Consider the following 21,662-nt stretch of genomic DNA (forward strand, 5'->3'; position numbering starts at 1 on the left):
CCTATTTCCACTGTGGGTTTATACATGGACTGGCCCTGGAATGAGGTCTAAAGCCTCCTGAAAACAATCTCTCAGCTAGCAGTGAGGTATGGCTTTCGTATCAGCTGCTAGGAAGAGATGAAAGCCTACCAGCTCATCTGTGGAACTGCCAGTAAATCATTTTGATAAAAAAGGGTGACCTGTTCCTGGTTTAGCAATCCTCTCTCTCTCTCACCAGTCTTTTCAGGACATGTCATTTATAAATCTACTTCAGAATTGATATGCAGTTCAGCATAATCAAACCAATGCTGGTGTCCTGTCAGAGGAGAAAATGAGCATGTTTCTGACTTCACCTAAGATTATTTCCATTTGAGTCAGTGGAGTTGCCTGGCTGTGTAAATCTGGATTAAGATTAGAATTGAGCCCTGTGTGCATGCACTGGGTCAGTTGATAAACAAATCTTTGTGTGTGAAGGTGAGGGAGTCATTTTCTGATATATAGTGCCCCTGCTGAGGTAGCTTTATTAAAGCAAATAAAACCCTCTTTGCAGAGAGACAAACAAAATGGTGGGGAAGCTCTATTTAGTGTGCAACCCAATAGATGGAATCCAGCATACAAATACTGTTGACATTGGGTCATATAGCCTTTGCAAAGATATATACAAATAAATAATTTGGGGAAAGTAAAACTGGCAGATAAAACAGCTCAGCTTCAAAGGTGCTCACTTCCTAGTTCTTGTTTTTGTACATTTTATGCTCTGTTCTATTGCCCCCGGCCCCTCCTGGTAAAAAGCTCATATTAAAATAACGCACCAGTTTTCCTTGATTTCCACTATTTGTTTGGGCATATTGATGTGGGGGAAGGTAGTAATCTGCAAAGATTACTTAAAGTGCCATCCTTAGTTGGAGACTAAAAAGTGTGTTAAATTTTGGCAAGCAACACTCTAACAGCAGGATTTTCAGGAATATAAAAAAGCTAAAAAAACAAATAAGTGGTGGTAGCTGCTAAGGCTAAAGCCCTGGAAGGGTTATATACCTGTCTTGAAATGAAGAAAGGCGAGAGAGAAAAATATATAGACTGGAAAAGACCAGTGATAAGAGAACTAAAGACATTGGTGCAGTCAAAGTACTTAAAGATGGAAGTGGAAATACGTTAACCAATGAGACCAGATTAAGGAATGGTTGAAGAGCATCCAAGAGAACGATGCCATATGATAAAACCAAACAAGGTTCTGGTGGTACCAATCCAAGAAGAAGTTGTAGAATCATTGAGCAACATAAAAAATAAGAGAGCTCTCAGCCCCAATGGCATACCAGGAGAAATATGGAAGTGCCTGGGGCAGGGAGGCATGAACATATTGATACAATTGCTTAATTTCATTAAGAGGACTCAGCTGATGTCTGGAGAAAGAGCACATTGTTACCAATATTTAAGGAAAAAGGAGACACACAAGACTGTGGTAACTGCAGCATTAAACTCCATGAGCCACACCATGAAGGTCTGAGACACTGTTATTCGTAAGACTGACGAGAAATAAGTCAGTGACAATCAGTTTGGATTCATACCAGGCAAGTCAACAATGCTGTCTTTATATATTTTCCACAAGCAATCTTAATGCAGAGAAAAGAGGCGAGAAACCCTTTACGTAGTGTTCATTGTTCTTGAGAAGGCTTGCCTTCCAAAAGAAGTCATTTGATGGTGTATGAGAATGAAACAAATATGTGAAGACCATATCAAACTCCTCTAGGACATGTACACTGGTGCTGTTACCGCAGTTAGAAGGCCAGTCAAAGAAACTGAACAATTTCTAATAAAAGTCAAAGTACATCAAGGCCTTTTGTTCACATTGGTGCTCGATGCACTTTAAGAAAATAGCCAAAGAGTAGCGTGTGCTTTGTGCAGGTCATGTCATGTTCGTAGGGCAGAGCAAAAATGAAGCAGACGAAGATTTAGAATGATGCATACTTGAAAGAAATTACATGAAAATGAGCAGAAATAAAACAGTATATGGTCTGTAGATTCGCTGATAGTCTTGTCATCTTCCTGAAACGTAAGTCTTGGGGACCAGTCACTACCAAAGGTATAGAAGTTCAATTATTTAGGCGAGATAGTACAGGATAATGGTAAACTCCATGACTAACTTGTAAGCAGAACAGGGAAGGCATGGACTAAATGGAAGGAAGGAAGTGGAGTTGCCTGCAATAGGAGGATGCCTATTAACTTGAAAAGCAAGATCTACAAGACAGTAATTAGCCCTGCACTTTTGTATGGTGTGAATGCTGGGCACTGAGAGAGAGACACGAGCACGTCTTGAATGGAAATGAAAATGTTCAGATAGATGCATGGAGTTATATGGTTGGACCATATTCAGAATGAGCAAATTATGGGAAATGAGAAGGTGGTACTAGTTTATACAAAAGCTGAAGGAATCCAGGCTTAGATGGTTTGGGCATGTGAAAAAAAGATTGGAAGAATATCTAGGAAACAGTGTGTTACTCTTAGGGCGTAAGAGAAGCATTTAGAAGATCCAAACTAGATGGCTGGATGTTATATGAAAGTATTTGATTAGCTGTAGAGTTTCCAGGGAACTGCTTGAAGACAGACTGGAATGGAAAAGAAGGACTCAAAAAGCCAACCCTGAATATATCGGATTGAGACTAGAAGGAAGTTGTACATTAATTTGCCAGTTAGTGCAGTGCAGTCACGATTACTCAGGTATAGAACTGATGTACTCAAATCTAGTTTTCAGTTACACAAACTTTCCTTTTTCTAGTATCACAGGTTTGATCTTGAAATACAAACTAACTATACCTAAGAGGAATTGCACTGTAGAACAAGCAATGCATTTACTGCAGATGAGGGTTGGGACAATAGGATGTGGATGAAAACTCACTTAACCAACCTCAGCTGCTTAACTTCTGTCACTTTAACTTTGCATAGCAGAGATTTTATTGACATGGCTAAAAATTTACTCCAGTGTATTTTATCCTGATGGATCCCAAAAGACTTTATAAACTGCATATGCCACACACAGGCAACCTCCACTGCAGAGGAGGGAGGTAATCAGCTGCTTCGCAGCATGCTGCTTAGTAGTAGGACTGGAAAGGTAAAGATGGGCGGGGAAGCTTTTTTTCCCAAAGGCACTGTAGCAAATTCCTGTGAGAAATGCTGTAGATTCTCTGTTTGGACAAATTTAACAGATGACACCTAAACTTTTAAGGTCTCCTCTGACCAGTTAAGACTGAAGTTTGATGTTCTTTTTTTTAATAAGGCTCCCAAAGAAGCTCTGTCTCAGTGTGTCCTGGCAGAAGTGCCTCAGCAAGTGGTAAACTACTTCAGCACATACAAACTGCAGCCTCCCAAGAATCCTGCCGCAAAGTGAGAGAACTGAGTGGGAGAGGCGAGTGAGGCTAACCCAGTTGGGATTCCTGCAACTCCCGCATGTCAATGGATTTGCGTCTTGAGACTTTTTTTTTGTACATTGATTCATACATGTTAATGTCCATTTGCTTTTGCATGGAAACGTACTTTGCCAGTTTTTTTTACTTGAGACAAAGATGTATCCCAGTTTAATACTCATGTTGATTATGATAAAGGCTCCAGCTGGGCAAATTTGGTAGAAAATAACATTTCAAGAAGTAAGCTGAATATGAAAATCATGAATAAACTGTGCCAAGTTGTTGGGTGTGGTGCTGCTGCTTTGTGCAGCAGGGCTGGTGTAATAAGGTCATCAAGCTGGCTGAACTGCTCCAGGGAGAATCACCCCAATGTGACATGGTTCTTCAGTATTGTAGAGCTGATGTAGCAGAGGTGGGCAAACTTTTTGGCCCGAGGGCCATATTGGGGTTGCAAAACTGTATGGAGGGCTGGGTAGGGAAGGCTGTGCCTCCCCAAACAGCCTGGCTGCCACCCCCTATCTGCCCCCCCCCCACTTCCTGCCCCCCCTCAGAACTCCTGACCCATCCAACTCCCCCTGCTCCTTGTCCCCTGACTGCCCCGACCCCTATCTACACCCCCGCCCCCAACAGGCCCCCCCAGGACTCCCACACCTATCCAACCCCCCCGACCCCTATCCACACCTCCACCCTCTGACAGGCCCCCCGGGACTCCCACGCTTATCCAACTACCCCTGTTCCCCGGCTCCTGACTGCCCCAGAACTTCTGTCCCCATCCAACTGCTCCCTGTCCTCCCCCTGGAACCCTCCGCCCCTTATCCAGCCTCCCGGCCCCCTTATCATGCCGCTCAGAGCAGCATGTCTGGCAGCCGTGCCGCCCGGCTGGAGCTAGACTCACTGACGCTCTGCTCGGCAGGAGCATGCCATTCCACCATCCAGAGCACTGCCCACGTGGCAGCGTAGCTGCGGGGAAGGGGGGACAGCAGGGGCGGGGCTGGGGGCTAGCCTCCCTGTCCGGGAGCTCAAGGGCTGGGCAGGACAGTCAAGGGCTGTAGTTTGCCCACCTCTGGTATTCCAAAAAACACTGTTGGCCTTCAGTGCAGATGCTGTAAAGAGTTTTAAGATTTATATGACAATATACTGTGCTGGAAAACTGCAAATGCAAATCACTTTATGCAAAGCTATCACATGTGACTATTAATTGACCTTGGTGGTTAATAGTACAAATTCCATTGCTAAAGAGGAAAACAAAACTTTTCACTCTTTTTAATGTTTAAGTTGCTTTATATATATATATTTTTTGTAATTGTATCTTCTCATATGCAAAGAGCTTTTGAAAGGACTACAGAATGTGCCATTTTAACTTGTTTTGTGCAGGTCTTTAGATGCCCCCTAGTTAGCTTTAAAGTGAGTGATCTTTTATTTTGATGGCAGTACTCTCTCAGCTACATTGTATTAGTGGTGACCTGCAATTAATTTTTTGGAAAAATTTGCTTTGTGCCTTTTTTGTTTGCTCATGGTATACGTAGAAGGCTGAAAAAAACCTCCTCTGCTTGCCTTTTTTAAATCTTTACATCATGGATATCAAGTCTGGTCTGTCTTGCTTTTACTAGAGGACTACTGGGAGGTCTCTGTATATTGTGACCTCTCATTGGAGTAGAAGGGGTGGGGATTTGAATTATTAATATCCTCCCATTCTTTTCAAGCATCAATTAGGCATCGGTGTTAACAAACACTGACAAGTTTTAAACTAACTATTAATCTTGACTCACACTTACTCAGATTTCATTCTCTTGTGTTAATTTTATTAGTTCTCCAATTGCAATAGGGCAAAGAACTAGAATTTCTAAGGTCAGACACTAGAAGGGAACTTTTTAAACAAAACCCTTTCAGGCCTGTAGGTACAACTCAAGACAGAAGCAAAAAAGGCACAAGGCTCTTTCCCTTGCATATCATTTTTATGGATGCTGTTCTGCAACTACTCAAGTGCATCACTCCCATTGACTTCTATAGGAGTCCTATGTGCAAGGTCACTGCAGAATCAGACACTGAATTTGGAATTCTTTGTGCTTACTGTATTCACCAGTGCAGATCTATCTCTCACACTCAACTATGTGCTCAACTCCTAGCTTGCTGAATCCTACCGCACTACAGTGTCACACCTAGGCCAGTGCAGCTGCTGATAGGGATTTTCCCCCTGAAGAACTTTTTTATTTTTTTTAAATGTACCTTAGGGAAGACTCCCCATCCAGCACATAATCCTGTTAAGTTTTATTGCTGTTCTTGAGTCCTCTCTCTTTTTTGGTTGGATCTTTCTCACTGGCATTTGCCTTGCAGAATTTAAAGAAGCTGGAAATTCTGTCTCTAGTGGGCAGCTCAAACTTTCCAGGCTCTAGCTCTTGCCCTCTTACTTGAACTCTTATCTTCCCGTCTTTTCCCACATTCCACTTATGTCCTGGGTCACTGGCACAGCAACTCCTTCTGATCCTACTTTTTGCCCATTTCCTAAATGTGACTGCTGAACATTTTAATTCTGTAATTTTGCATTCGAAGTGGATTAGATTGGGAAACAATCTGATTGGCTGACAAGGATTCTAAGTTGTATAATCATGATAAAGTAGAACCATATGGGCTGGAATGAATTTCCAAAGCATTTCAGTAGCCATTCTGTGCACTCAGTAGAACACTCAGTTGTAGTAGATTAGTGTACATATATGCATTCATTATGTGCTGAAGCCTCTAGGTTTTGGCTACATTCTCTGCCATATGCAGATAGCATCAAAAATCTGTTTGTATTGCTGACTTAGATGGACTGTCGTGATAGCCCTATGATGCTGTTTATGCGTTGTAGATAGTCAAGTAAAATGTTAGTTAATATAATTGAAGCCATATGACTCTTGGGTTTTTTTTTCCCCCCTCAGATGTTCCCAAATAGCTTAAATAATTGAAATAATTCATATCAAGTCAAGTTCTAACTTTCTATTTTATTCTAATTTGATTTTTTTGTTTACAGATGAAGAAATTAGATACAGAATCATTCTTTACACCAGAGAAGTGCAAGTGTTCTCACTTTATAAGTACAGTACAATCATTAATAGCTGTGTCTCAGACACAAAGAATTAAATATTGAGAGCAGGGAACCAAGGGTGTGTCAGCTTCAAATTGATAGACTTATTCACAGCAGTAAACTACTGTAATTCCAAATGTGCCATTTTAAAAAGAGAGAACAAGGTGTTGCATTAATTTATCTAGAATAACTGAAACATATGCTCATGAATGGGATCCTTTGGCAATCCTCTCCACTGTCTACCAGAATTATTATGAAGTGGATTCTTCTGAACTTTGGTGGTAGTATGCAGTAGCATTTAAGAATGTTACAGGGTACTATTACATATAGGTAACTGATTTTTAGATAACCTGTTATATATGGAATACATCCAATAGAACATAAGAACAGTTAAGACTACACATATGCACTTTCATACTTTCTGCAATAGAGAACGCATAGTATTTTATTTGGCAAGCCCTCCTGCCCTCTGGCCTCTTCATGTTAGAGAATGTACCAATGACACTTAATATCAGACTGTATTTGAAAGAGGTATGCTGGATTTGCACACAACCCCAACTTCCTTCTCTCAGGACTTCAGTACATATCTCTGCTTTGTGTCTTTTTCTTGGTGTTGCAAGACAGGCCACCCTCTGGTTCCTGAGATAACTTAATTGTCCTTTTCTTTTTTTCCTTATTCATATATTTAAAAAAAAAAATCCAAACATAACTACATGTGGCCTTTTCTGCCAGAAAAAGAAGGTAGTGTAGAACTGAAGGTGTTAAAGTGAAGTAATGTTCCAAGGGGGGAAATGCATCATCAGTTTTTCTAATTTTAAATGTAACAAATGCCTTGGACTAATGTTGACAAATCTAACTATAGCTGTACTTTAATTTTCTGCTTTTCAGTAGGAACATGCTTGCAGCTTGCTAGCACCACCTTGTGGTAAACGTTTTGTATAGCAGTCTTCATAATCTAAGAAGGTAGATGTGCTTTTTCTGCTTTGTTTGCTAATACTGTATATGCATGTGTATGGTAGAGAAATATCTTTATGACCAGACTTCAAAGAAAAAGTAATTTCCTTATATATTTGTGATAAATCTAATTGATGGAACAAGTAGATTTTGATGCCATATGACCGAATTCATTAAAACTGCAAACTTCGATATACTACTGTTTTGGTGTATTTTCTTTTCAACTTTCCCTATCAAACACAGAGAGCACTGCCTTTGTAGAAGCTGTAATAGGCTTTCCAGGTTTCCTGCTTCTAGTTTATACATGCAGTTCATAAAACAGTGAGCAAAAAGTTATTTTCTAACATATTTGAACTGCCAGGTATTTTTATAAATTAACAACACTCCTTTGTTCATAGAAGCAAAGTGTAAAGAGATTGGCCAAAAACAAGATATTATGAAGTCAATCAGCCAGGTATAAAGGTTAGCAGTGACTTTCAGTGTCCTTTGGAAATTCAGAATTACATCATTTCTGGTATTCTGTAGAGAATTATGATATATTGCACACGGTTTAAGTTATCTTTTGGAATTTCTATATTGGGAACAGGTTTTTTGTGTTCAACCACATCAAAAACATTTTAAAAAACTTGTATCTCACATTTTTCTTGCTGCTTTGCAAGAAATGATTAAATATATTTGATACCCAGGGGGTTTGACATTTAGTTAAGTAGCACTACTTGAACAACATATGCTGCAAAACTTCAAGGTACATTACTAATTTAACCTGAACACTTACAAACTTAACATTCCAATGGATAATGGGGAGTGCACAGGTGTTGCAAGAAAATGCTGCTGCTGTAATTCAGCCCTTACCACGTTAAAGTGATTGATAAACTTCATTCTGAGGTGCCAACAGTGAAAAGGTTTATTGATGTTACTTGTATTTGCAGAAGTGGGTCAGATCTCTGTTGCAATAATGGCTTAGCCTATCACTATCACAATTTTAAAATGTGTTTTGATATATTTTCCTTCCTTTCCATAATCTATTACACCACCCCGGTGACACACTTTACCTCAAAGCTATACGAAACCCAGTATCATGAGTGATTGTATCTTTACTACACACAGAAGGCTTCATGTGCAAAGCAAGAGTTGTGTGGTGTATTTAAGTGTGAAATCATGCTGAGATGCTACTGCAGTGGTCCCCAAACTGTGGCACGCACTCACCTAGGGGGGTGTGGAGGAATGTTTGGGGGCAGTGCATGGTGGGGTAGGGAGAGAGCACCACGCAGTTCCGCTCCAGACCCAGGCACAACTCCGCTCCATGCCAAGCCCATCTCTGGTCCCAGCCACAGCTCCATTTGCCCCCAGCACAGCTCTGCCCTTATTCCCTCTTCATACCAGGCCAGCTTTGCTTCTAGCCCAGGGGTCGGCAACCTACGGAACACGTGCCAAATATGGCACGCAAGCCGATTTTGAGTGGCACGCAGCTGCCTGCCGTGGTCCCGGCCCCCAGCCCCACTCAGCCCCACCCCCCCCTCCGCCCACCACTCTCCCCTGCAGGGGCAGGAGGCAGAAGCTTGGTCCTGCAGCAGCCAAGCTTCCCTCTTCCCCTGCTTCTTCCCCCAGCATGGTGCTTTCCTGCCCCTCTCCCTCTCCTTCCCTGCGCCAATCAGCTGATGGCCCTGGGGAGGGGGAGGAGGAGGAGCGGCAGCCTGCATGCAGCTCCGTAGAGGACAGAGAGCGGTAGGGACGGAACCCTGGGGAAGGGGGTGGAACAGGGCATATCCCTTCCAGCCCCCTGCCCTGAGCTGCTCAGGGCAGGGGGCTGGGAGCACCCCTACGAGCCGAGCATCCCAGCCCTCTGCCCTGACCCCCCCCCCCCACACACACAGCCTTCTGCCCTGCAGGCCCCATACACACAACCTTCTGCCCTGATCCTTGAACCCCCCCACACACCCTCTAGTCCTCTCCTCTGAACCCCCCTCACCCCAACACACACCCAGCCTTCTGCCCTGCACCCCTATAGCCCCCATCCCTCTGCCCAGACAACCCCCCACCCCACCCAGCCTTCTGCCTTGCTTCCTGAACTCCTCTACACACCCCAGCCCTCTGCCCTGACCCCTTAACCCCCTCACCAGGTCTGGGGCTCCGGCCGCAGGCCCTGCTCAGCCCGCTGCCGGCCTAGGTGAACAGAACCCCAGGCTGGCGGCATAAGATCAGCATTTTAATTTAATTTTAAATGAAGCTTCTTAAACATTTTGAAAACCTGTTTAGTTATATAATATAGATTTATAGAAAGAGACCTTCTAAAAACATTAGAATGTATTACTGGCATGCAAAACCTTAAATCAGAGTGAATAAATGAAGACTCGGCACAGCACTTCTGAAAGGTTGCTGACCCCTGCTCTGCCTTCAGCCCAAGCTCCTCTGCTGAATTCACTGTGCAGTAATGGAGTGGGGACACGGACAGATTCCATTACTGGTAAACGGGCAGTGACAGGAAATGTTTGGGCACCAATGTGCTACTGGGTGTGCATTCGTTGAATTACTCTATATCCACTCTCCAGTCTGGCTCTATTCCTCCCATCTGTGGGAGGCACTTTTTTCTTATGGGCTGATTCTTGCCTTGTATCAGTTACTCTTGGTATGTTGTTAGGGTGGCAAGAATCTTCATCTTGGGTATGAAGACTCCAAGGAACATTTCAGGCAAGTGTCTTAATCTTCCAAGAGAAAGTGTAGAGTTTCTTGACTATATAAGGTTCAGTACTGCAGTCTTTAGTCAGGCGAAGCTTCCACTGATTTCAGTTAGAATCATAGAAGATTAGGGTTGGAAGACACCTCAGGAGGTCATCTAGTCCAACCCCCTGCTCAAAGCAGGACCAATCCCCAACTACATCATCCCAGCCAGGGCTTTGTCAAGCCAGGCCTTAAAAACCTCTAAGGATGGAGATTCCACCACCTCCGTAGGTAACCCATTCCAGTGCTTCACCACCCTCCTAGTGAAATAGTGTTTCCTAATATCCAACCTAGACCTCCCCCACTACAACTTGAGACCATTGCTTCTTGTTCTGTCATCTGCCACCACTGAGAACAGCCTAGCTCCATCCTTTTTGGAACCCCCTGGGTAGGAATTTTTCAACAAAACCAGTTTTGATGAACTTCCCTCAGAATAATTTCTCAGGGTTGAGGCTAGACTATCTGGCCAGATACACACCAAGAAGAGCCAATATCCCAGTGGTTAGGGCACTCGCCTGGGATATTGGAGGCCTGGTATGAAGTTGTTGTTCTGCCTGATTTGGATCAGGGACTTGAACCCAGGTCTGCCAGGCACATACCCTAATCACCAGACTATTAGCTATTCTGAGGGGTGGTGCTCTCATTTTTCTTTACGCTTTGAAAGGTCTTGGGTTTGTCCGAATGTAGAATGGCAAAACAGGCAACATTTCGAGCTGGGTGGGAAACTGAGTCATGACTGCAGGAACTGATGGTCTGTGACTGACTGACGAAAAGATCAGCAGTCTTTTATAGCAGTAGCTATAAGGTGTAACGGTCCACATTTTTCAAAAACAGCTTTTAATTGTGTGTGTTCAACTTCAGATACTGAGGCCTTTCTTTTCAGAGGTGGTGAGCCACCTGCAGTTCCCATGGACTTCAGGTAGAGTTGGGTTGCTCAGCAGCTATGAAAGTCAGGCTATGATTTATATGAAGTAGAGCACCCAAAATTAAAGGCCACTTTTGAAAAACATTGCTTTAGTTTTTTATTCCATATATTCAGCTACCTTTTACTGAACTGAAGGCTCCTACACTGAGATCTGCAGGATCATTATCCCCTTTTTCTTTTTGGTGATTGACTGACTTTTATTGATGATGGTTTTGCAGTGTGGTCTTCTGCCCTCTGGAGACCAAAACTGAAAGCACCGAAACCATGAACTGTAGTTAAATTGAGCCCATGTTGGTTACAAAAGCAAGTCACTTGTTAGAAATATAAAATGAGAGAGAAAAATAAGGGCAAATATTAACAACTTCAGCAATATTAATGCAGTAACAAGGTAAAGGATTATGATAGGAAACCAGAATAGAAAATAGAAAAAAGACACATGAAAACAAAGATCAAACCAATCAAGAGGAAAACCAGGAGGAAGAGTAATAAGAAAGAGAGAACTAGGAGGAAAGGGATAAGGAGAAGTAGGAGCAAGGAGTAAGAGATGAGTAAGAACATGGAGGAAGCAAGAAATAAATAGGCCTAAGGGTGCAATCTGTGCTCTAATTACTTTGCTACACAAAATGTTATACCCCACAATCAAGGTCTGGAGACCAAGTACATTCTCTCCCTGGGATGAGGGAAGAGAAAATAGTTCTGCACTCTGATGCAAAGCCACACCGTACCCTGTGACCACAACTCAGTTCACCATCTACTCCTGTCTCTTTTCTTTGACCTCAACAGTGAGAACCTCTCCTTCTCCTGCTATGGGGGAAGGAGCCATGCTGATGATAAGAGACTTGTTAGTGGTTCCTCTGAGCAGAACTGGTTTAGGTGGAGGTTGAAAATTTGCATCTGGCTCTTCCTTTTGCACAGATGGTTTAGGTGGGGTTGTGGGTTCTGGTGCTGGCTCAGGTTTCTTTTCTTCAGTTTTTTCCTGTAATGAAAAGTTATGCATTTCTTAGTGCTGCAGACAAAATCCAAGACCCCATATTCTACTCAGAGTGTGGAGTCATAAGGTATGGGTATGAATATTGGAATGGAGACAGAATTTACTACTGCCACCTACTAGTGGATAAGTAGAACAGAACAGGATTATTATCAATTTGCATATTCCCTAAAGTAGGTTATTGTAATAAAGTAATTCCCACACATTTAATGGCTTGCTACTTGCTCATAAATGTGACTATTATATATAGAAGTTGTTTGGATTTACTCAGTTTTGGCTAAATGTGTTAATCTTAAATTTGTCTCCATGATTTGCAAAGCAGTAGGGAAAAGCTGGGAGTTTGAATAGCCAATAAGCTAAGCAGTGCTTTGCCATCAGCTGGATTCTGTTGCTGGTGGTAGGATAACGCTTTCAAGGGGCATCATGGTTTTGTTAGGGGGGGAAATGGCTCAGTTGCCCCCCAAGGCCCATATAAAAGCAGTTCTTATTCCCATTTCCCTTGACCTTTTTTCTCTCCGCTGCCTTTTTGCTTTTGCTCACTCTGTCCTAGGCAGAACAGGAATCCAGTAACGTTTGAGTCAAACTTTTGAACCCGTGATGTTTGAGATTAGGCACTATGGGTTACCTCTTGCCCTGTTGAAGTAAGTAGGAATTTTGTCATTTCAGTAGAGCCAGGATTTCATGCAATATGTTTGCTCAAACCTGGTAAGTTTCTCTCTTGGGTTTTTTCCCCTGCTTACCCCTGGAGCATTCTGAACAGTCTTTTGTATTTGTTGTGGGTTACCTGAACAGCTTGCTGTCTCTTCATCTTGAGCAGCATAGCGAGGCCTCCTTTTCCTCCAAACATTGCTTTGAATAGTTTGGGAGTTTCTGGTTTTGTTGCAAAGAGACTGGTCAAGCCTTTTGTTAGCACTGGTGGCCCTTCAGTGGGCTTACCCTTCTCCTTGAGCAGCACCCTGTAGATAAGATGGAAGATAACACACAGCAGTGAGAACTGATAAATCTTATGCTAAGATATTACTAAAACTCCAAATCAAAGCATGAAATACGTATAACTTTTTTCAAGGTCATTTTTCATCCCAAACTTAGTGGAAAAGGAAAAGGGCAGGAAAGTACCATTCACCAGAGTATGGATCTATGGCAAACTGCTGCTGTTCATATTTTGAAATCTATTTCTTCCTCTGCAGGATGCAGGTAAAACAAATGCATGCTCCAAACAAGGTCACATCAAAGGAGGATTGTATAGGGTAAGGTCAGAAACAGGCATAAAAGAGAACGCACTCCATTACTGCCACGGGATGTGCACATGGGGAAAATTTCTCCTCTCTGGCCTGCACTGCAGATGGGTCTTTGCACATTGAGCATTCCCTCTGCTAGTGGATTTTGCACTGAAGTGACCTGCAGTGTGAATCACTGTTTGGTGCTTAGACTCAGAAAGTTGGCAGGTTGCTGTATCTCTCTGTCAGACTCCTTCAGTAAAGGAAAGGGGAGGGATAGCTCAGTGGTTTGAGCATTGGCCTGCTAACCCCAGAGTTGTGAGCTCAATCCTTGAGGGGGCCACTTAGGGATCTGGGGCAAAATCAGTACTTGGTCCTGCTAGTGAATGGAGGGAGCTAGACTCAATGACCTTTCAAGGTCCCTTCCAGTTCTAGGCAATAGGTATATTTCCAATTATTTAAAAAAAAAAATCACTGTATAGAACCAAAAGCTTTCTAACAGCCAGTACTGTGACATCTGGAAAACAATCCATGGACTTCCCATTCTGTGCTATGCCTGATTACCACCAACAAAGATAATGGAATCACATTTTTGTGGGTAGTTTTGTTGATGATGCGCATGGCAAACTAGGCTGGACCTCACTCTTCCAAAACTGTTTTGATTTTGCAGGCACGAACAAGAGCATGAACTTACTTGTGACAGTAAACTATGCAGATATAGACTAGAAATACAGGACAGCAGGTATGAGCAGATTAGCATGCTTTTATTTCTGTTCAAGGATTACACAGCGTGTGGGCAAACCTCTCTGTGCAAAGCTTTACTGAATTTTTTACCCCAAAATGCAATATGACCTATGCTGCTGTCACCACTTCCCAGTGTTGCACTTTGAAGTTCTGGGGATAGGGATTGAGGAGTGGGACAGTGGTGGCGCTGATGCACCATAGCAGGGTGAATGGGAATTCTCATTCATCTGAATGTTGGAGGGAGCTTATTGTAGTGAATGCAACTGTAAATTGGTATCTTCACTGTAATCTGAAAAAATCACTAATATGCTTCTGTTTTCTCTTGCAACGTTCAGGAAGCTAGGAGAAGCTTCTCCAGCTGTTTTGGTGCTTAACACCAACCTCAAGTCACAATCAAGCACACACAGTTAGTGGTTTAAGCATAGTTTAAATATTAACCGTTTTGCCAGTGCTATATTGTTTGACCTATTTTTTTAAGTCTTTTGGAGAGACTTGTTTTCCTGTTTTTTGTTCATAGTTGGAGTTTTTAATTTGATTAGCTAAGTTGTATTGATTTAAAACAGAGGTTGACCGTTATTTATAGTATATTCCAGCAGCGCTGGGAGTGGCAGAGTGACACATTAGCTGATCACAGGTCTAAACAGGACCAAGGGCAAAGAGGAGATCTGTAGAGATACAGCCAAAGTGGGGAGAAAAGAAAGTTGATACATACAAATCTGTGCACTGACCCATACCCAGCTAAACATAGACCTTGGACATGCTTCTGTTAGGCCTAATTTAAAAGCTGCATGTGTACACCCTTAGGGCTCTTTGAAATTATAGAAAGGTAGAAAGGGACCTCGAGCTCCTATAGTCCATCAACTTGTGGATACAGAAAGGTATGTGCCTACAGGCTCAGTTGTATCCACACAACTGCACCGTTGAAAATGTGGTCCTAAGTTGAGCACTATCTTGCAGTATTCCTGCACAGGAAATGCAGGCCAAGGTGAGGAACTGGTTGGGCACCTGAGGGGTCCTGTTTGCTTCTAAACACTTATGTGTTTGTCATCCTTTGTGGAAAGGAGAGTTGAGACTTGGTTCATAACTTTATCTTTACCACCCTTCCCTGACTACTGCCATCCCTGCCAGGACATCATGAAGTCTACCAAAAGTTACCATGATAATTCCACAACAAGCACCAAGAACTAGTTTTTTCTAAGAAACAAATGTAATTATTTATCAATCAAAATTCTTAATTCTGTATCTAAACCAACACTGCGGGGGCCATACTTAGCCTTCTTCATCAGGAGCTTTTCCGAGTCTGGATAATGCACCAAGATTTCATTGAGAGTTTTCTTGTCTAGAATAAAGAGATTGGCAAATCCATGTGCCACCACGTTAGCGGTCCGCCGATTTCCTCCACTTGCCGCTAATAGGCTGCAATGGAAAAAATACAAGAAAGTAGGGTTAGAACTTGCATATGTTATGAGTCTCTTTCCAGGTGTTTGGTGTTTTCTTCATTTAATTCAGCAATCATTAAAAAGTTCACATTTACCCCACCATTATCTGAGGTACTTCAGTGCTTCTCTCTACTTAACACTAAAACTATACTGAACATAATTTAATCTTTTTTTGATTCGGAAGGCACTTCAGGATCTTGCAGTGCCTCAAGGTCATTATTATCAACATCAATTATTGTAGATATAGAAGGTGTAGGAGATTGGGCTGAATTTGTAATAACCCTATGACACACACTGGAAAATGTGTGTTTTTTTTAAATAAATCCCTGATATCCGCTTGCTTACTTGTCTTCTGCCTCTTTTGCATAAAGGTAGAGTGCAGAATGTGCAATTGCATAACTTCCTGGGCAGTATACTAGACCCAGTTACTAGATTAAAGATTTGTATTGGGAGATATCAGAAATGCCAGTTAACAGAGCTTTCTGGTTGATAAAGTGCTGGATAACACAGCTTTTACTGTACTAGGAATGTAAGAAATCTTGCTGGATAGAAACATGCCTCTCAGATGAGCCTCACTTCAAGGCTGTCACTCATTTCTAAAAGTTCCCTACGTTCTGCATAAATTTGGCATTTCCTCACTATTCTGGTTGGAAACTAGTGATATCAGAAATAAAGAAGCATGGTACTGACATTATAGAAAAAAATATTTGCTCTAAATGAATTACTCCTGCAGCTTTACTGCATGAATCACTTTTGTGACCCTGACTGTGAGTCTGTCACACATTGCATCCCACACCTGGACCCTGGCAAGTTGAGTGGCATGGATATAAAAGGTCTCTGCCTGACAGATTGTAAATTGCCTGTCTGAAGGTGAGGGGAGTTTGTTTTGAAAGTGATGAAAGAGATTAGCTTTACAAACAGCAGTCTGGCATGAGAAGTACGGTACACAAGTAAAAGTTTAGACACCTGTACAAATACAAATCTGAACTGTTGATCTTGGATTCAACAGACTTCACTTCACTGTCCCATCCAGGGCAACAATCTAAGTAAGCAACACAATACAGTGTATTCCATGTCTTGATATGAATGCTGAAAATCTCCTATCATGAGTATGAAAGAGTACATCTGCACTAGACTTTTGTACCTCCATTGATTGTCAATTAACCCAGTTACTTAAAACGTTTTATAAAGGCTAGGTGAACACTCCCTACATGTTTGCCTACGATTAAAAAAAAATATGGTAGTAGCCTTGGACAAAGAACAAATGTTTGTAGCCTGGATCAAGCTCTGTTTACTCATGTGTGGGCAATTTGAGGCTTTGTTTGAAATCCTGGTCCTATTGAAGTCAATGTGAGTTTTGCCATTGAGCTCATTGAGGCCAGGAGTTCATCCTTGGAGTATACAGCTAGGAAGGAGGAAAGCATGTGTGTTCATTGTTCTAGGCTAACAGTGAGACTGGATCAAGCAGGGCATAGTCTTGACACACCAAATCTGTACATTTTAAAATCCTGACACTCAAATCTCTGATGCCTAACTCGAAATGATCCTAACTCCGCGTTAGGAACTCAAAATGATCTGATTTTATTTTAAGGAAATAATGCCCTGATGATGGCCCATAAGGGTACATGTCCACTGCAATAAAACCCCTATGCATGGAGTCTCAGAACCTGGGTCAATTGACTCAGGCTCACAGGGCTCGGGGCAGCAGGGTAAAAATTAGTGTTGATGTTTGGGCTCAGCCTAGGGCCCAGGCTCTGAGACCCACTCCCCCTCGTGGGGTTTCAGAGCCCAGCCTCCAGCCTGAGCCCAAACATCGACACTGCTCTTTTTAGGCCCGTGAGTCCAAGTCAGCTGACCCAGGCTAGCTGTTGTTGTGCTGCATGTCTTTTATTGTAGCATAGATGTATCCTAAATGTTGTGAAAGCTGGTGTGATGGGATGCACAGTGATAACTCCACGAGCAGATGAAAGATCACACCTGGCACTGGAAAGGGAAAGGTTTAATAATAAGGAAAGGGGGTGTATAAGGAGATGGGGTCACAGATCTTAGCAAGTGCCCCTTCCTGGCCACCCACTAAGACTGCTGTGAGTGGAGTCTAAGTCTATGCTCTGCTTCCCTTGGGATGCCATACGCTTCTGGAGCCTGAACGGAGCCATTGCCCCAATCTTGGAGCCCCTATGCACACACTCAGAGAACAGACCTTCTACCTAGCACTCCCCTCTGAGTGGTGAAACTCTCAGTGCGATGCTGACCCTTCAGACTCCCTGGAACTCTAACACACCACTCCCAGCACACCACCCAAGAGGTGTGAAGCTGCTGGTTACAGTTTAACTCTCTCAGGGGCAACATGGTATCTGCAGATGCTTAACACATACTGGTAGACTGGTTTTGCACCAACTGTAGCACCATTGCTCTTTACTTAACAGACAAAGTACATAGTTTTCTAAATGATCTGTAATCTGAGGCCTTGTCTACACTATCGTGGTAAGTCGACCAATATTACGCTACTCCAGCTATGTGAATAACGTAACTGGAGTCGATGTAGCTGAGGTTGACGTACCACGGTGTGTCCACTGCGCTGCAGCGACAGGAGACACTCTCCCATTGACTTACCTTACTCTTCTCATTCCAATGGAATACCGGAGAGCACTCTGCCATGGATTTAGCGGGTTTTCACCAGACCTGCTAAATCAACCTCACCGCTGCATTGACCACAGCAACGTCAATCACCAGTAAATGTAGACCTGGCCTTAGAAAGGAAAGACTGGAAGGGACCTCTAGAAGTCATGAAGTCCAGCCCCTTGCACTGAGGCAGGACCAAGCAAACTTAAACCGTTCCTGACCGGTGTTTGTCCAACCTGTTCTTAAAAACCTCCAATGATGGGGAGCCACAACCTCACTTGCAAGCCTATTCCAGAACTTAACTGCCCTTATAGTTAGAAAGTTTCTCCTCATATCTAACCTAAACCTCTCTTGCTGCCGATTAACCCCCTTACTTCTTGTTCTACCTTCAGTGGGCCCGGAGAACAATTGATCATCATCCTCTTTAGAACAGCCCTTAACATATCCCAAGATAGTTACCCAGTCCCCCCTCCATCTTCTTTTCTCAACTAAACATGCCCAGTTCTTTTAACCCTTCCTCAGGTTTACTAAACCTTCTAAATCTTTTTTTTTCTCTCCACAATTTATCCACATATTTCCTAAAGAGTGATGCCCAGAATTGGGCACAGTGCTCCTGATGAGGCCTCGCCAGGGCTGCTTAGAGCGAGACAAATACCTCCCATGACATACAGACAATACTCCTGTTTATACACCCCAGAATATTAGCCTTCCCCCCATTTTTTTGCAACTGCATCACATTTTTTACTCATTTTTGACTCACTTGATTTGTGATCCACTATAAACCCAGATCCTTTTCAGCAGTACTGTCGCCTAGCCAGTAATTCCTCATTTTGCACTCGTCCTATTGATTTGCTTCTCCCCCACCACTGTTTGACAACAACCCTTAGATAACTGCTCTAGAAGTACAGATTTTTAACCAGTCATTTCATGGTACAATTAAAAAAAAAATCCACTATTCAGAAGTGGTACAGACAGCACCTCAAATCATCACAGATGGATAGGGAGGGTAATGACCTTTGAAAGAGCAAAGAAGCATTAAAAAAAAATCTTTGCTCCTTAGCTGAGTTGCTTGCAACAGCCCTCCCTCTCTATACCACAGAAAAATCATGAAAACATTTAAATAAACAAAAATGCCTTGCTTGTATATAGTGCTTGTGAGCAGTAGAGCACAGTGCTTTACATTAAATAAGAGGCAAAGTAACTAACACTGCAACAGCTCATTGAGGAGATGCAGTTTTAGTGCCAGTTTCAATCTCCCAGCGCTGCTAGCGGGAGAGAGGTTGCAGGAGGCGAGGTGACTTGTGTCAAGGTCACACAGTCAGCCAGTATCTGACTTCAAATTAGAATCTAGTACTTCCCGGTCTTTTCCTGTAAAGGAAAAATGCAATGGTTCTGTATGAGGTCTCATATAGATAAACATGTATTTACTAACTACAAATGGATATCAAATACATTTCCATGGCAGTTCTGAAATCACTGTCTGAGTTTTGGTATTGCTGTTCTGTGAACAACACCGACTCAGCTGGAACCATCATTCTGACATTTCCCAAGCAGGGGGCTCTGTAACGATACAAACTAGGGTTGAAGAAATCAGCTTTCCTATTAGCAAGCATGGGAAACCAGACCCTGATGTGCAGCGAGTTTTATAAATAAGTATATGTGACTTGGTTAGACAGTCCTTGCTCAGACAAATTCAGCTTTGCTTAGGGATGGGAGCACAGAGGGCATGACAGGGCGCCTTTTAGCTAGTGGACTAAGAGTTATCGTAGTGTTGGGTTAACTGAGCTTTTTTAAATGATGCAACTTGCCTTACACAGCTTTAGATGCTCTAACTTCCAGTGCTCCCGAATGGGGAACCTTATCTTTTCTGCTTTACTTTCCTTACAAAGAAAATCTGCTCTTCCACAGTAATCACCCCAAAATGCTGTAATTTATCATTAATGTGAGATGCTGTATTTTGGATATGTAGCAATTTTTATAAGGGTTTAGAAGCATCAAATTGCCATCCTCGTGCCTCCCCATTTCTCAATTTGCCTCTTATCATAGACCGTCATTCAGTGTTACCCTTCCTGGGAATAAGATATCAGATTGAGCCTGAAACTGCTGTTGTGTTGCCCAGCAGCATAGTTGTACTCTAGCACAAGTGCACATAGAGGGGCCCAAAAAAGGGGGGAGGCCTAGTTCTCAACACTGAGCAGGAAGTCCGCTAGCACCCTGCATGCTGAAGCTGGTTGAAAAACAGAATTTCCATCCCATGAGATGTGCCAAGATTTGAGATAGTCCTGAATTTGGTCAACAATCAGTCTCAGAATGTGTGGTGCAATGAAATATTTCATTCTGACCATATCAAAACGTTTTGTTAAGGTTGAAACGTTTTGGGTTTTATGTTATAAATAATATAAAAGCCAAAACAATAAAGGTGAAATGAAACATTTAGATATTTTTTTCATTGAAAATTTCAATGTAATTGATCTATTCCAGCAACACTTTTGGTTTTGTTAAAGCAATATTTTCTGATGGAAAACTGGTCCACTGGAGAGTTTTTTGACTAACTCTGCTGCCCACCCACTCCCTTACTGACATGCACAGGATAAGAAATGGAGAGAGCATAGGCAGTAAATGGGTGTGTGAGCTGATACAGCTTAATGCATGATCTTCCTTGTGATAATGAGGTCCTTAGCTATGCTCTCCCTTCTTGGAAACCCCCTGCTTCTCTGACGGAGTAACTGGATGGCTGTGCAACAAGGCTCCCACTATTGCAGGAACACATTTGCCTGGACTCCTTAATTTGCTTCTGCTATTGTTCTGTGCAGGATTTAGCCTGTAATGCTTAGACTGTCTTTAGATTAGATTACTTTTTATATTGCATCACAGTTTTCATTTACATTTAAATACATTATTCCTAATTTCTATTTAAAAGCAGAGAAAGGGCTAGGATTTATTGGAATAATTTTGTCTAATTATTTCACCTACCCTACAAATGTGTCTACTTATTTCTATGCTGCTCTTCTCCCACTGAAGTAATCTGTAAGGCCACTACTACCTTCTCCTCCTCTAAATCCCACATCAACTGATTTTTCTGGTGACACCTATGCATTAGCACCAACACTGTGGGTGCTCTGGGGCTGGTGCACCCATGGGGAGAAATTTGTGTGTGCTCTGCCCCACTCCACCTCTTCCCCCACCCTGAGCACGCTGCGTCCCTGCTCTTCCGCCTACCTCCCAGCGTTTCCTGCTTAGCCGCTGCCAAACAGCTGTTTAGCAGCATTAGCACGCTCTGGGAAGGGGGGGGAGCAGGAACGTGGCACACTCAGGGGAGGAGGTGGGGAAGAGGCGAGGCTGGGGCAGGGATTTGGGGAAGGGATTTGAAAGGGGGCAGGGAAGGGGTGGGAAGAGGTGGGGCAGGGGCAGGGCCAAGTACCCACGGGAAGGAGAGGAAGTCGGCGCCTATGCACCTATGGGAAAGTAGTGTTAAAAGTATGCAGCTCTGATAAATCATCAAAATACGGAGCTGCATACTTTCAACACTAATTTATAGTGCAGAATGCTAGGGAATGAGAAAGTATGACATTTCCAAACTGTCTTCATCCCATACAACTTGCCTGGGGAGCCAT

General features: G+C 42.8%; 2 protein-coding genes across 4 annotated transcripts in view; one reads left to right on the plus strand and one right to left on the minus strand.

Moving 5' to 3' along the window:
- The window catches only part of CPNE3 (copine 3), a 67,371-nt gene extending 63,468 nt beyond the window's left edge, over positions 1-3,903 (plus strand). For all 3 annotated transcript variants that reach the window (XM_039522448.1, XM_039522449.1, XM_039522450.1), the window contains one exon: positions 3,251-3,903. In XM_039522448.1, the coding sequence (XP_039378382.1) occupies positions 3,251-3,361 (111 nt within the window). In that variant the 3' untranslated portion in view covers positions 3,362-3,903. The remainder of the gene's footprint in view (positions 1-3,250) is intronic.
- Positions 3,904-11,146: 7,243 nt separating this feature from the next.
- The window catches only part of CNGB3 (cyclic nucleotide gated channel subunit beta 3), a 99,939-nt gene continuing 89,423 nt past the window's right edge, over positions 11,147-21,662 (minus strand). Inside the window, exons 16-18 of the mRNA XM_039525156.1 lie at positions 15,257-15,403; positions 12,811-12,982; positions 11,147-12,014 (exon numbers count right to left, since the gene is read on the minus strand). Of these exons, the coding sequence (XP_039381090.1) occupies positions 11,790-12,014; positions 12,811-12,982; positions 15,257-15,403 (544 nt within the window). The 3' untranslated portion in view covers positions 11,147-11,789. The remainder of the gene's footprint in view (positions 12,015-12,810; positions 12,983-15,256; positions 15,404-21,662) is intronic.

The sequence above is a fragment of the Mauremys reevesii genome, linkage group 2 (genome assembly GCF_016161935.1).
Source record: "Mauremys reevesii isolate NIE-2019 linkage group 2, ASM1616193v1, whole genome shotgun sequence".
NCBI lineage: Eukaryota > Metazoa > Chordata > Testudines > Geoemydidae > Mauremys > Mauremys reevesii.